The sequence below is a fragment of the Patagioenas fasciata genome, chromosome 19 (genome assembly GCF_037038585.1).
Source record: "Patagioenas fasciata isolate bPatFas1 chromosome 19, bPatFas1.hap1, whole genome shotgun sequence".
Lineage (NCBI taxonomy): Eukaryota > Metazoa > Chordata > Aves > Columbiformes > Columbidae > Patagioenas > Patagioenas fasciata.
In genome coordinates this window covers 6,635,294-6,649,549 of record NC_092538.1, presented here as the reverse complement: position 1 = coordinate 6,649,549, position 14,256 = coordinate 6,635,294, and the positions used below count along the sequence as shown (strand labels likewise).

Sequence of the window (14,256 nt, the reverse complement as noted above, 5' to 3'; positions counted from 1 at the left end):
AGCCAACACATAAGCAAAATGGCAAGTTTTGTAAGAGAATGGTCTTGATATTACCGTAATTTTATCATGACTGCAGAGATAAGTTACACTTGCAGTGAGACTTGTATTAAAGAAAAAATAAACAAGAAAAATTGTCATAAAATTTTGGGCTACTCCTTCTGCAAACCAAGAAATCCACCAGAGATACGGAGGAGAAGTACAGGGATGTGACAGTCACCATTTACCCACGTCCTCAAGTCCCTGTGGGAGCCTGTTGCTGCCCAGTGTTGGCCCAGTTAATACAGACATTGATCCACTCATGTGCCCTTTTCCCATCTGGGGACAACACAGAGCTCATCCTCCTCACACATCAGCTGGAAAGTCCATGTTATCAGTGCCTTTATACACTTTTTAATTTAGCCACTCTCTGCAAGAAAGAGTTTAATTTAAAGGGTGGTTGGAGGGAGGGGGCAGCAGCAGCACCCAAACCATCCTTAAGGATCTGTTAGAATAAAAGGCTGAATGCAGAACGGCACCATGTGGCGTGATCCTGTAAGGCACCGAGGTGACTGTAATGCAAAACTTTCTTGTTATAAGGCTCGGGAATGCAGCAGCTCAAGCTACATTTTGTGAAAATCTTAGTATTGAACCACAATTAATTCCATCTTACCCATACGCTCTAAGTAACTGAATATGAAATCAAGCTGTTAAAATTCTTCCCAAATTAAAAATACATCTGTTCACTTTTGGGAAAAGGAGTCTGGAGAGCGGAGTGGGCGGAAGGGAAAGGAGAGCCCTAGAAACCCGTCAGACACAGGGAGACGTACTAATCGCTGGCTGTAACTAATACAGCGGAGCTCTGGAGCTGGACGTGAGCAGAAGAGCTGGGAAAGAGGCACCCCTGAAGTCTGGGGAGTGGAGACAAGAGACCTGGGGCTCTGGGAGTTCACAAGCCAAGTGTCGGTACAGCTGAGCTCTGCTTTATCATTAATAGACGCCAACTACACAAGACTGGACCAGAAGAATCAAGCTCAGACCTGAGAACACTCAGATAAAAGTGTATTATGTGCCTTTCCTAGAAAGCCTTTTCTTGCCACGCACAGCAGAAATCAAATAAATATATATTTTAAATCACCATAAGCTCAAAGAAATCCTGACCCTCCACTTATAGGGAAGGGATAAATCAGAGTCTTGGTCTGGGCTTTGGAGTCTGTAACTCTGTGTGTTGCGTGGATGTGGGATAATGTCAGAGCACCAGAAATGCAGGTGGAAGACATGTCTGTGGGAGCAGGAAAAACAACGCATTTAACAGATGTCCCTATTCTGTTATATAATTTCAGAGTTGCAAACCTTTAGAACTCATTTCCGAGTAACCCTGAGCTCTGTAACACCACAACAGCGGCACCAAGAGGTCTCTCATCAGTGCAGTTTCATTGCACCAGCGCCGAATTGGCCAGAGCGTTTTATTTCTCTGCCCACTTGTCTCTCATGTGCTGCTACCTGAGCTCTGTTGTTTCACCAGAAACACTCTTCACAGCAGCTACTCGTGACACAAGCTTAAAGGACACCAAGCTGCCTCCTCAAAGCTTTGATGAACTCAGAAAACCAGGCACAGGGAACAACCATAAATCATCCAAACCCTCTTCTCACTGGTAGTTTTAGAAAAACAGTGACTTAGTTTCTCATTTTGGTTGAACCTCTAGGTTCTAAGTCTCACGTGTTTAATCTTGAGCAGGAACTTCCAAGAGACATACACAATGAAGCAGATCATCTCCATGATCCCCAGGAAGGCAGAGCCTGGCAGAGAGGTGCAGGAAGAGCTGAGTTGCTCCAAGCCTGCTGCTGATGTACCAGAAAAATCCAAAACTAAACAGGAACAGAGGAGGAAACTTACTTTCTTTCTCAGCTGTGGGCTGGAGTGAGTAGAGAACCCCTTGTTGGAAGGTGAGGGGGAGGCTTGGGGTGGCTGGTGGCCCTGGAGGACCTGGGGGACCGGGGATCCCAGTTTCTCCTGGAAGTCCTCTTGGCCCTTGGGGTCCCAACAGCCCTGTGTGGAGGCAGGAGAGGATTTGTTAGTGCATTTGAAGACGTGCTAATGGACACTACGGCAGTAAGAGGACAAAGGACTTCTGTCCTGAACTGTAATTGTGGGAATTAGGGTGGAGGGGAAATAAGAACAACTTCCCAGTTTTCCATTATTTGCCTTTAGCATCTTCCTTGGCAAAGCAGGCAGCCTTACTTGGCTTGAAGGTGTTGCAAAGCTTAACTCCTCAAAGAGTAAACTCTCCCCCCTCCCTAAGGCTGAACAAGAAACTACAGGCAGCAAGGCATGAAAATCAAGCCGTTCCCCTCCACGTACACCTGTACACTGCAGAAAGAACAGCGGAAACGTGTCAGTCCCAGGGCAGATCGATTCCGCTTCCTGCGGGGCTGGAAGGCTCCCATTGCAAACCAAGAAACCAAAAGGCAGACACATCCTTGGCCAGACTTTAGCCATTGACAGGTTGCCAGAAATTGCCAAAAAGCATTGAGGGCTGCTCTCACATTTAAGGCACGCTCCAAGTTTGAAATCTTTCCTGAGCTCAGTTTTACAAGGCACAGCCTTTTAGACACATACAAAGCACAGAGCCTCGGGTCTGGCACCTATTGTGTAGTATCGCCTTCATCAAAAGATTTAGGAACATTTTGGAGATGAAGAAAGTCTCCTAGCTCAGGAATGGAGTGTACTCTGAAAGAATGGCTCGTAACCTTTTTTCTTAACATACAAAAGCATCATTAGTTTGACATCCTGGCATCTGACAGCTTGACACAAAGGGTGGAGTAAAAAAGGGAGATAAAACAGGCACACAGGGAGAGGGTTAAACAGGGAACGCTCTTATCCGAAGGCTGACAGATCAGACACTGTTTTTTACAGCTCCTGAGCAGGACGGGGAAACACGATCCTGCTCTGCAGCTTTCTGGACGGGCTCTGCAGCTCCACAGGAAACCCCAGGGACGGTCGCTGCTCGTGCAGCTGGCTGCCCGCTCCCAGAGCTGCTGCTCGTTTCAGTGCCCAGGGCACTCACAGGAAGGGATTCGATACCAACCGAGGATGCTCAGCATGTTTGTCCGGGGCTTTTATCATCTGTTGTCACACATAACTTGTAGAAAGTAAAATATTTCCCGCCGTGGTAGCGCTGCCCTCCAGGACTTACCTGGTGGCCCTGCCGGGCCCCTCTCACCAGGTTGTCCCTTCTCTCCTTTTGGCCCTGGTGGACCTGGAAGACCAGTTGGTCCAACCGGGCCTGGAGGACCCACCTGTCCCGGCAGCCCTGAAAACATTCAAAAAGGGAATTAGTTGGAGGTCAGAACACTGCTGAGGCCAGAGGGACTGAGAGATGCAGGGGGGGAGAAATGCACAGATGAGGTAGAACTGGTAGCAAGAGCCATCCGGGGCAGAAGAACCAGGCTGGACCTTGCTGCTCCTCTTCTTCCTCCAGTCTTTAAAGAAATAAGCATGTCCCCATGCACAAACATCAGCAGGATGTGCACCTGCAGCTGGGGTGTGCTGGTCAAAGCCAAACTGAGCCCACACTGTCCCCATCCCAAGGCCTGAATGGCTCTGGCAAGGTCCAGCTGGTCCATTCCTTTGCTACCTTATCCAGACACACCTGTAGCTCCATGGTAGTCCCAATGCATCAAAATACACAAACTATATCTGCAAATCAAACCCCTTCTTCCACTTGCTCTGGCTGATCTATACAGACCACCCAGAGATTCTGCATCAAAGATGTTTCCCTGTTTTCATTCATCTAACGAGTGTACCGTGTTGTGCACAAGCATTTTTTCACCCCAAACTGAAATTAGTGCACCTACACTTCTGAAGTAACTAGGTGTTACTAATTTATATCCATGAACAGGGTGCTGAGCAAGCCCATCTGGAAATACCAGTAACACAACTACAGCCCAACGGGGTGTTCTTTGGCAAGACCACTCAGACCCCCTGTGAGGCTCCGAAAGGTGCAGGTAGTGTTGGTCATCCAACAGTGACACTAAATCAAATCTCAATGTTGTTTCCTTTAGACTGTCAAAATATCAACACCACCTGGCAATCCTACAGTGTTTTCATAAAAGCACTGTGCATCTTTGGCTCACTATAGTAGCTGCTTTGGAAAGATACACTTAAATACTGCACAAACATCAGTACAGCTTTTAATACCTTTGAGAGGTGGGTGAGTTAGTCTGACTGCTCGGTTTAAGTGGTTAATGGTTACAATAAAGATATTAGCTGTCAGAGCCAGGAGACTAAGAGGTTCCTGGTTTCTGGGCTACCAAAGGGCTTTGAATATTTGAAAGTGGTGGCAGGTGCAAAGTACAAAGCCAGAGGAAGATTTGTCTGAGTCCAAAGTACACCCAGATTTCGAGTTTTAGCCTGTATATTGCTTATGACCGCAAACCAGCAGAGTGTGAGTTAAGTTTTGATGATCTTTTAAGCAGTGTCCTTCCCCTTCCCTGGTATCAGAAAAGGTACTGGACCCCCCGAGAGTGGTGCGGGGAGAATCTGCTGCATGTAGAGGATGGAGAGGAATGGATGGGAACAGAAGGGAGAGAAAGGAAAAAGGAAATAAACTGGCCAACTAGCACCTTCACAGCCGGTACCTAAAGGAACAAGGTTACATAATAAAAAACGCAGCTCAGAAGATTTTCAGCTTCCACATTTGGATCCTGTTCACAGCCTGGGTATGGGACAACCCACCTGGGGCATAAAGCCATGTCCTCTCCATAGACATTAATCCAAACTCTGCATTTCTCAGAATAAAGGAATAATCCCTCAATATTAGACCCCTTGAAAGACTCCATCTCTTCCTTTTTTGTCATTCTGGGGAGACGTTCAAATTACTTTTTCTTTCAAAAATCAAATCTATCCATCTCTAACCCATGGTGGAACTGGGCAGAAGTGAGATTTTTTTCAAAGGCTTTGTATAGGTGTGTGTGTCTGTACTTATGTTTTATTCAGTCATCTATAAAGGTCTGATTTAATTTGAGTATTGAACAAGGAATTAAGGTAAGGTTTTAATTTGGATCAATTTGCTTACCCACAGGACATGAACTGGAGACCTTTCTGTGAACAGAGGGGCTCCGTTAATAGATTTGGGCTAAAATCTCACCTGACAGTGGACGCTGTGCTTGGCAAGCTCAGGCAGGTGATCAGGAGCTCATTTAAGAGAGCAAGAGCATTTGTTCACAGCACTGCAAACAGCTTTTCCCCCCTACGAAAAACCCCCTAACACACATTAAACTTTATTGCAGCAAATTCTTTCCAGCACAGAGGGAAGAACAGCAGAAACACTGTTTTGCAAGCGCAACACACCGCGCTGCTGAGTGTGGGTCAAAACGTTTCCTCGCTGGTGTAAATCAACCTCAGTCCTTCAGTTCAACCTCTATAACTCAATCCTGAGAAGTTCTGCAGACCAAGAGCAATCACTTGCTGCCAGCGTCCTCAATCACGCTGCTCCGCGGAGCTTTACAGGAACTGGCACTTCCTTCCCCGAAGGGAGAAAGCGCTAAAGGACAAACCAGGAGGAGCAGCGCTGAGTAATGTGTCAGGCAAATGCTCACACTGGTGACAAATGGTGTTACCAGCAGGAAAGAGACAAGCGCAAAAGGGAGAGGAAAGAGGGAAGGATTCAGGGAAAAGAGGGGAGGGAAATGAATAGGCCAAATCTTCAGCCGGCATAAATCAGCTCTGCCACAGCGGCATTGCTTTCGGAGAGCTGAAGCCCATGGCGAGTGTTTGTACTCCAAAAATATAAAACAAAAGGCCACAGGGAAGAGAAAAAAAAGCAGAGGGTGAGTATTCTACTGCTGGAGACCAAATCAGATGTGCAGAGACCTGGATTTTCTTTCTGGCCTTGCCATCAACCTGCAACACACCATGTGTGCCCTTTCCTTCCCGCAGATTTTCTCTTACTCTCTGTATGGAGCTCAGCACCACGACGCCCTGACGATCGGCAGCAGCTCCCGGTGCCCCTGCCAGGCAATGCCAATACCACAGTAATGGTGTTTTTTCCCCATCACTCAGCACGTGCCCTGCTCGCCCCAGCCACGTGTCCTCCAGCAAACCGCCCCTCCATCGAGCAGCGCTTTCCAGCCCGTGTGTGCTGGGGGAACTGAATGCTCGAAGATGGTAAAGCTGGTATTTCACCTCTCTAACCAGAGCAGCCCACCATCAGATAAACCCAAAAGCTGAAACGCAGCGTCTCAGTATCTGTGAGGCTCTGAATCACTGAGGACTCCTGGCCTCAGGACCTTCCTGCTTTTTGGGACATATCACATACAGGACTGGGTATAGAAATATTCTGTGTTTTGGAAGAGGAAAGAGCAGAAACCGTTGACTTACCCTGTGGTATTAGCTGCTCCTCTGCACCTCGGTGTCCTTTAGGTTCTAGTTAAGAAGGTCAAGGTTAAAAGAAAATACAAAGCAAAACAAAACCACAGATATGAAAAATTAGGTCTCTTGCTGCCAACTGGCTCAGCCAGAGAATATATATTTTCTTAATACTCAGTAAAATGTATCCTGTTGATTAACAAGCTGATCAGAAAGGGCAGCGGTACAGCTGTCTCAACAGCCCTGATTGCTTTTAAATAATTGTCTCTTCTCAGCCCTGTCACTCACAGGAGAAAGAACTACCCTAATAAACAGTAGCAAGTTTTCCTGGACCCCGGCCTGGAGAGGCATCAGTCAACCCAGAGCTGTAAGGTCACCCAGAAACACCCCCCTCATCCAAAGCACCTGGTCCATACCAACCATCTCTGTGTTACACAGCAACGTTCTGCCCTTAGTCCAGCTGGCTGAGAAACTCGGTGGCATGCGAGCTAGGATTTGGGTTTGCTTTAGCTGAAATACTAGAAGCAGGGCAAAGCAGGCAATATTTCACAAAAAAAAACTCAGGGAAGGAGATGGCAAGGACAAAGGCTTAGCTTTCCACAACCCCAAATCACACGGGACACTCAGGTTTGACTTCACCTACTCTAATATCACACTTGCTGAAAGATCTCCTGAGGTCCACAATCTCCATAAGTGAACCTGGGGCCAGCTCCGAGCAACAAGTCCCAGGACAGTGTTGAAATCGTGTAAAATGGGCAGCCCTTGCCATCCTAAACCAGTTCCGTGAAATGCCCTACATTTCACCCAAATCCACAGCACATTGTTTTGGCTGGCTCTGAACTGCAGATACAAACTGCTGTGGGGAGGGAAGGAAGCCACATGTGGATGCAGATCTGTGAAACATCCCCACAGCTCCTTGGCAAAGCAAGAATTTGAAGCCTGCAGAGCTCGAGCAGAGGCTTCAGCAGGCAATCACCTGTCAATATGCAGCTTAACTGATTCATTCTAATTGCTGGAAGACATTGTCCCGACTCAAAACAGTCCAGTGTGTTCCCAATTCCCCGTTATGCTACAGTTGTTATTGCACACTAGGTTAAATAAATCAGGGCTAGAGAAATAAAGGATAATGGTGAACAAGGACTACACCTGGTAGCACACAATGCAGCTCACAGCCTGGCTAACAAGACACTCACGTACAGCTCGGACAGCATCATCACCTGCTTTTTGGAGGTGACCACGAGCTACCTCGTGGATTTGTGGCTGGGGTGGAGAGTGCTGACATTGGACCACGGAGTCAGCCTGGTGCAAGCGCTACAGGAGATGTGTTCTGGTTTGCAACGCTGCCAGAAGCCTGGGTGAGCAGCATTCGCTGCTCCTTGCTGAGCGAGAGGAGGTTATTGTGTGTATGGAGCCTCCGAGAGGAAAAGACTTTGAGTGGGAAGGACAGAGGTGTCAGTACTTTTGCTGGATTGACTTTAGCACAACGAAGTGCAGGTGCAGAGATATTGCGACAGCAAAAAAAATGACATGGAGAAGGCAGAATGAGCATATAATGGACACTGGGGGAAATGGCTTTAATTCAGTTCCTGGCAGCCACCGCTGTGGTTCTGAAAATACTTTGCAGAACATATTGTTAGTGAACCTCCCTCCATGTTGTGGCATCCTGTCAAATTATAAACACGAACGACATCTGGTCTATGTTGGTTGCTCCAAGTCTGCTGCAGTCGTGCAGGGCTGCCATAAGAAACTGCTCGGACCGAAAAATGAAAAAAGGAAGAAAAAAGAGCAAAAAAAAAAGGAGAAAAAAGCAAAGTAGGCACTATGAAGGACAGAGAACTAAAGAACTGCTCTGGGAGCATGCAAAGCGGCTGCCAGGCAGGGCTTTGGAAGCAGCGAGTGGGGGTCTCGAAATGAGAAGGTCAAGGAAATTCAATGCGTGGGGATCTGTCTAGCCAAGTGGGCTCACAGGGAGATTTTCTTATAAGTGTATTTTTTTTTCATGCCACAAGAGGGATCATAAAACAGACCATTGTGTTTATGGCAAATTTAAAAAATATAATGCAGACTGCAACTGATGTTGCTATTCATGGGAAAGTCTTTTTGTCCTAATAAAACCATTACCCCTACAGCCCAGCCTCTACCTCCCCACGCCGCTCCCAGACAGGGAAACACTGTCCCCTGTGAGCCCCATGTGTCTCTGGAGTTTCCTCAGGAATGTTTCAAACTATCCAGGCCTGAAAATCCACTGTTTTTGGACTTAAAATGTGTACATCGAAACACACAGGCAGGAATAGTGGTGGCCCTCCTTGTTTTAGAGCTAAATAATGCTGATTTTAACCCTGCAAGAGAGGCTGAAAGCTCTCAGGTGCCTCTCTGCAGGGTGGTTTTCCTGCTGAGCACAATCCCACCTTGCAGCAAGCGTTTGCAAAAACAAAGCTACGGTGTCTGGGCTGAGGATGCAAAGCAAAGGGCAGACATAGAGCAAGGCTGCTCATCGGGCAGCACCGCACGGCCTGAGCGCGGCCAGTCCCACGATGGATCAAACACACAGCAGCGAATGTGCCCATAAAAAAAAAAAGAGGAAAATATTTAAAAAGCCCATCTGAAAATCTTAATGCTGAGCGAAGGAACTGCCAGCATTTCCCTCCAGCCTCTCTCCCCTGCAGTTTCCAATACTCCGTCACACTGACACGGCCTCATTTTAGCTACCCGATGGGAATGCTGCACGTCTGGTGGGTGATTCGGTGACGAGGAGGTTATGCTTACCAACAGATCCCACTGTTTTTCTCAGGACAGTCCCAGGATTTAGCAGGGGAAAGGCATCTGGTAGCAAATCGTCGTACCACGTGGCCGTCGTCCCAGTGATCGGTAGGTTGTTTTCCAGCGGTGGGCTTCGCTCCGCGGCCTCCAGCAGAAGGATCTGGACAGGGGAAGCAAACCAGGTCAGTGGGATGTTTCTGTACATGGTCTCAATCCTGAAATGGTCTTGAAACTCCTCTCCTTGCCAGCAGGAGCTGTGAATAACTGCATCACAAAGCGTAGGGTTTTGGTGTTAAAGCCCTGTTGGTTTTGTGGACAGCAGCAGCAATTAGTGGAGGAAGCTGCTGGGTTAAGTTGCAAGCAGGTCCTGCACAAGCCTCCCTCGGAGAGGGCTTGTCTGCTCGTGGGGACTCAGCCGCATGTAGGGTTGTCTCCCTGGGGAGAAACATGAAACCAGGGAGCAGAGCTGGTGTTTGGGGACACAGCGTTTCACTGCTGGGTTACGTGCTGAAATCCAGAGTCATCAGCTCAGGAATTGCTGAGAGCTGGTACCAGGTGAAGGGCTGTAGGATGCCCAGGGTAGCAAAGCAAGGTTCTTCAAGACGAGTACTGGTTGGAAGCCAAAGCACAAATGCTGACCAAATGAAAAGAGGTGGAGAACATGAAGCTTTTAAAGATGTGAAGTGCTTTCATTTTGGAGTGAATAAAAAAAAGGTAGGCAATTACCTCAAGGAGTTCTATTTAGAGGTAATAGGATATTATTAAAACGCACAATTGTTTCTATACCTTGTAAACACACTACCTTCAAATAACTCCCCAACCCCATGTGCGTCCCTGAGCTGTTTGGGCCATTTACAACCTAAGCTCCTTGGCAAAATGACCCATTTTCCCTGTTTGATTTAGACGGCTGTTCATCAAGCAGCGCTGCCCTGGTCACTGGTGGCCAGTATGAAACTGGAACTTGGTCTTTAACATGGCCGCAATAAACCTGAACGCCCACAGGAAGCAGAGGGATGAAGGACCCGGGTGGGCTCTGTGACAAACTTAATTACAATGAAGCCCAGAGGAACATCCATTGCACTTTATAATCAACATTTTAAATTGATGTTTTCACAAAATTAGGACTTTAAAAAACCAACCTCAACTATTTTAATCTAAATGCTTGATTCCCCTGCCTTCCCAGCCACTAAGCAAGTGGGGCATAACAAAGTAGTCCTATAGATTTCTTTTGAAAAAGCCTAATCCATTGGGAGCACTGACCCAATCCCCCATCAGGCTGGAGTGGGGCTGAGGTTTCCCGAACAAGAGTTTTGATCCGAGCATCCAGCACCTCCAGCAAACTCTGCTCTCTAAGCACAAAGCTACAAGGGAAAATTGTTCGAGGAGTGCAACACCGTGGTTTGGTACAGCGCTGTCTCCTCCTGTTTGGAGACCACCTAAATAAATACTGATCTAGGGATAAGGGAAATAAAAGAAAATATGGCTCAGACTTTCCACTAAATCCCTAGAAGTTTCAGCTTTTACATGCTGTGTTGTTTTTACATAATGAAGTCACATTGCAATTATAAATGAGAGTGACTTGGCTCCTCTTGTTTGTTCTTAACTTGCAATTATTACAAGGTTTATCACTTATTTATTACAAGGCATGGTGAGAGCCAGTATCGCAGCAGCGCCAGAAATGATGAACTTCCTGCAGAATGCACTGGCCTGACAGGGGTGAATCAGAAACTAATTAAACTGGGAGCTAGGTTAAGTGCAGGGGAACTGAAACTCAGCTGTTGCAAACAAGCAAAATTCTTCCTTTATTGCAAGGATCTTTATTCATGGACCCAGAGTTTTGCTTTCTGACTAGTAAGAAAGCAGAAACAAATCAGGCCACTATGCATTTATTCGATCGGCTTCTCTGACGCCAGGCAAGGAAGGAATCGGTTCAGTCTGTCTCGTGCACTTTTGCGCTCCTCTGAAATAATTTGTCAGACTTTCAAGGAAATACGCTATCAGTTCAACAAAGGCTAAGCATGTGCCTTACCAGGATCCTGCTTAAACCCCACTGACACAGGACTCAAGCGTGCACTGAAGACCTTTTCTGAATCAACTTATGCTATTATATTACCGTCTTATTTCCCCAGCAAAACACTTGGATGTTGCCAGAGCGTATTCAGCAACACAGGCAAAAACTAATCCTGGAGATGGTGAATTAGCAGGGCTCCAGCCAGGGCAGGGTCAGGATGCTCCTGCTGCGAGGAAGGGACCGACAAGGGTTGTGTTGGCCAGGATTTCGCCCATCGGCGCTGCGGGAAGAGGCGATGTTAAATCAATAGCAGCGATGGTCAGAGAGCAGCAAACCGCAGGGGTCCGGGGCCCTCCCGGGCGGCGCGAGCGGCACCAGCACAGCTCTGCTCAAGTTGCATCTGGAGTGGAACGGCTCCAAATCATTTTTATGGGTGATAATAAAAATGTGTTACCACATAATCAACATAAAACAGTGGCAACGGTATCCTTTTCATTAAAACAACATGTTTTAAATGAGCGCTCTGCTGATAAATGCTGTAAAAGATTTAAAGGCATGCACGGAATAATCCAGCATGCTCTTTTATAAATTGACTATATATACTTAGCAGTCATTAAGGCTCAAACCATAGGAACAAGTTTATTTTCCCTGGGCACAAAATGATAGAGGTCAGGAAGTCTCCAGACTTGAAATTGCTGAGAAATTCTAGTTTTTATGACGAGGACTGAAGAAGTGCCCAAAAGAAATAAAGGAGAAAGAAGAGAGCTCTCACATCCATGAGATCCACAGAGCCAAGCTAAAGAAGGAAAAGCACGAGGGATTTAGTCACATTCAAAATCTCAAACTACACACGGTTCTTTCAACAAGGAGTGTCCTCCCATAAGCCAGCACAGCACAAACGGGGTCCTTGCACATTATTGCAATAGCGTTGGAGCCATTCATCTATTTTCTGTCACGTTCTGTTTTTCTTAAGGCTGCCATTGCCGTAGTCAAGGGACTCAAGGAGAATTCCCACTTTCATTAAACAAAAAAAAGAAAGTTTCTAGCCCTCTGTGTAAACTGCTGGAAAATGATACCACAGAGGCTCACAGCCAGAAAAACAAATTAGCAAAATGTGCAATGGATTAAAAGTCTCAGTATTAAAGTCTTGGTATTTTCTAGTCAATAAGGTTGAAGTAGAGAGAGGGATAACATCAAGTGAAGAAGAACGTGTGGTTTTGATTGGAAACCCTCACTGCAAGCAGTGCCCACCTCTGTTACCATCACCACTTCAATGCAAAAGTTACTCCTCCATGAAGAACGGAGGCAGCAAACATGTTAGTGCTGCCATATAGATGAAATATGTCGTGAGGCCATGGGTAACGTTAGCGACCCAACCAACCAGAGCAGGTAGAGAGAAGAACCTGAAGGGCAACGCTTGTGGTTGCTGCCGGTGGAGTCAGGAGATCCCTGCAGGAGAAATGAAGACTTTTCCTCCCAGTTTGCATTGCACTGGACAAGGTGAAGGATGGACTCAACTCAGCAAAACACTCGGGCTTTGTCTTATTGCACACAAGCAAGCAAAAAGTCAAACCGGAGCCTAAATGGACACGCTGAACCCGAGCCTCTGGCAACAGAGGTCCCACCGGCATGAGGGCTTGTCTCTGCTTTCCAGACCCCACCTCTCAGATGCAGCTGAACTGGGTCAGAAAGCTGGAAAGAACTGAAATGGGGCCGCGTCTCCTGCCAACACCGCAGCGGGAGACGGGCCCGAGGTAGGGGCCGGCATGCGAAGGCGAAGGGAACGCGGAGGGATGACGCACTGCGCTGGCCGGGGAGCTCGCGGGCCAGCGCCAGCGGCAGAGGTTATTGCCTGAAAACCTCACCCCCGGGCCCTTCTCTTCCCGCCGAGTCGCCGGCATCACCTCTGTACAGGATCTGGCGCCGGCTCTTCCCCCGTGGCCCCGAGCCTGGCTCTTCACCGTGGGGCCCGCTCGAGCACAGGGCCCTCGGCGGGGACACGAGCGTTATGTGCCTGAAGCTCAGTCCCAGCTTACTCAACCCACCTCCCCCTTTGCTATTTGCCAGCATAAACTTTCTAAACTTCAGACACATACCACATTTCTTGCGTCAGATCAAAAGCTCAGCCCAGGGACAATGGAAACAGGAGGAAGGTTTTCATCTTCTTGAGATGTTCGGTGTCAGAGGACTTTTTTTGGCTTGTAATGGCTTTCAAGAACCCTATTTTGGTTGTTCCCGCACATCAAAAGAAGATTTCACAAACAGCCTCCTCCCATCATCTGTCCTCCACTCGCATTCCTGATGTCCTGTAACTAGTAGGTGCTAGAAACGAGGAAAGGACAGCTGGGCTTCCAAAGATTTCAAATTTGATACAACAGGGCTCAGAATGCTTTTTCTTTGGATGAAAATCCATGAAAGTGCAGGGGGAATCATTTAACATAATCCAGATGGATATTATTAATTAATAAACAGGGGATATTTGGTCTCTTGAAGCACTGGCGGAATTAACTCCCCTCCATCCCTCTCTAAAGAGGAGGGAAAGAAACTGCATTAATCCAACTCATCAGCTAAAAATTTCAGTGCAAAGTAAGATTCCCTTGATCTCGTAAAGACACAAGCTGATTAATAACAGTAATTGCATAACTTGTTGGACATATCTTTCTTTATAGCAAATTATTTGGCAAAATATAGGGGTTTTTATCATTCATCAAGACACAGAGTTAAACAGGGAGTTTTACAAAATCTGATGGAGAATGGTATCTCTCTTATAGCAATATGAAACCTGTGAACACAAGGGTCCAATGCAGATGCAATTGCTTGGTTTCTAAAGCCAAAAGATATTCAGTAAGTGTCCACTGAAATCTGATGAACCAGGTGCCCAGAGAGAACCTGGGTGACTTCATCCTTACTACATCTTAGAGGCTTTGGCCAAAGAGGACAAGATAATTATTGCATGGAGAAGTTCTTATTGTATTGATAAATGATGTGGGGAGCAACAGGTGATGTCATTCCAGTGACGCAGTGCAGACCAGAAGGTAAGCCTTATGTCACCAGCTATGGCTTGGAAGACACAAACACGGACCGAAGGCTTCTGCCAATGCACAGGTAGCGTAGTTCATGCTCTTTCTGCAAAGGTATT

General features: G+C 47.0%; 1 protein-coding gene across 6 annotated transcripts in view; it reads right to left on the bottom strand.

Moving 5' to 3' along the window:
* The window catches only part of COL26A1 (collagen type XXVI alpha 1 chain), a 160,933-nt gene that overhangs the window by 20,140 nt on the left and 126,537 nt on the right, over nt 1-14,256 (bottom strand). For all 6 annotated transcript variants that reach the window (XM_065853206.2, XM_065853208.2, XM_065853207.2 and 3 more), the window contains 4 exons: nt 9,113-9,266; nt 6,359-6,403; nt 3,174-3,290; nt 1,874-2,026 (listed from right to left, as the gene is read on the bottom strand). In XM_065853206.2, coding sequence (XP_065709278.1) covers nt 1,874-2,026; nt 3,174-3,290; nt 6,359-6,403; nt 9,113-9,266 — 469 coding nt within the window. The remainder of the gene's footprint in view (nt 1-1,873; nt 2,027-3,173; nt 3,291-6,358; nt 6,404-9,112; nt 9,267-14,256) is intronic.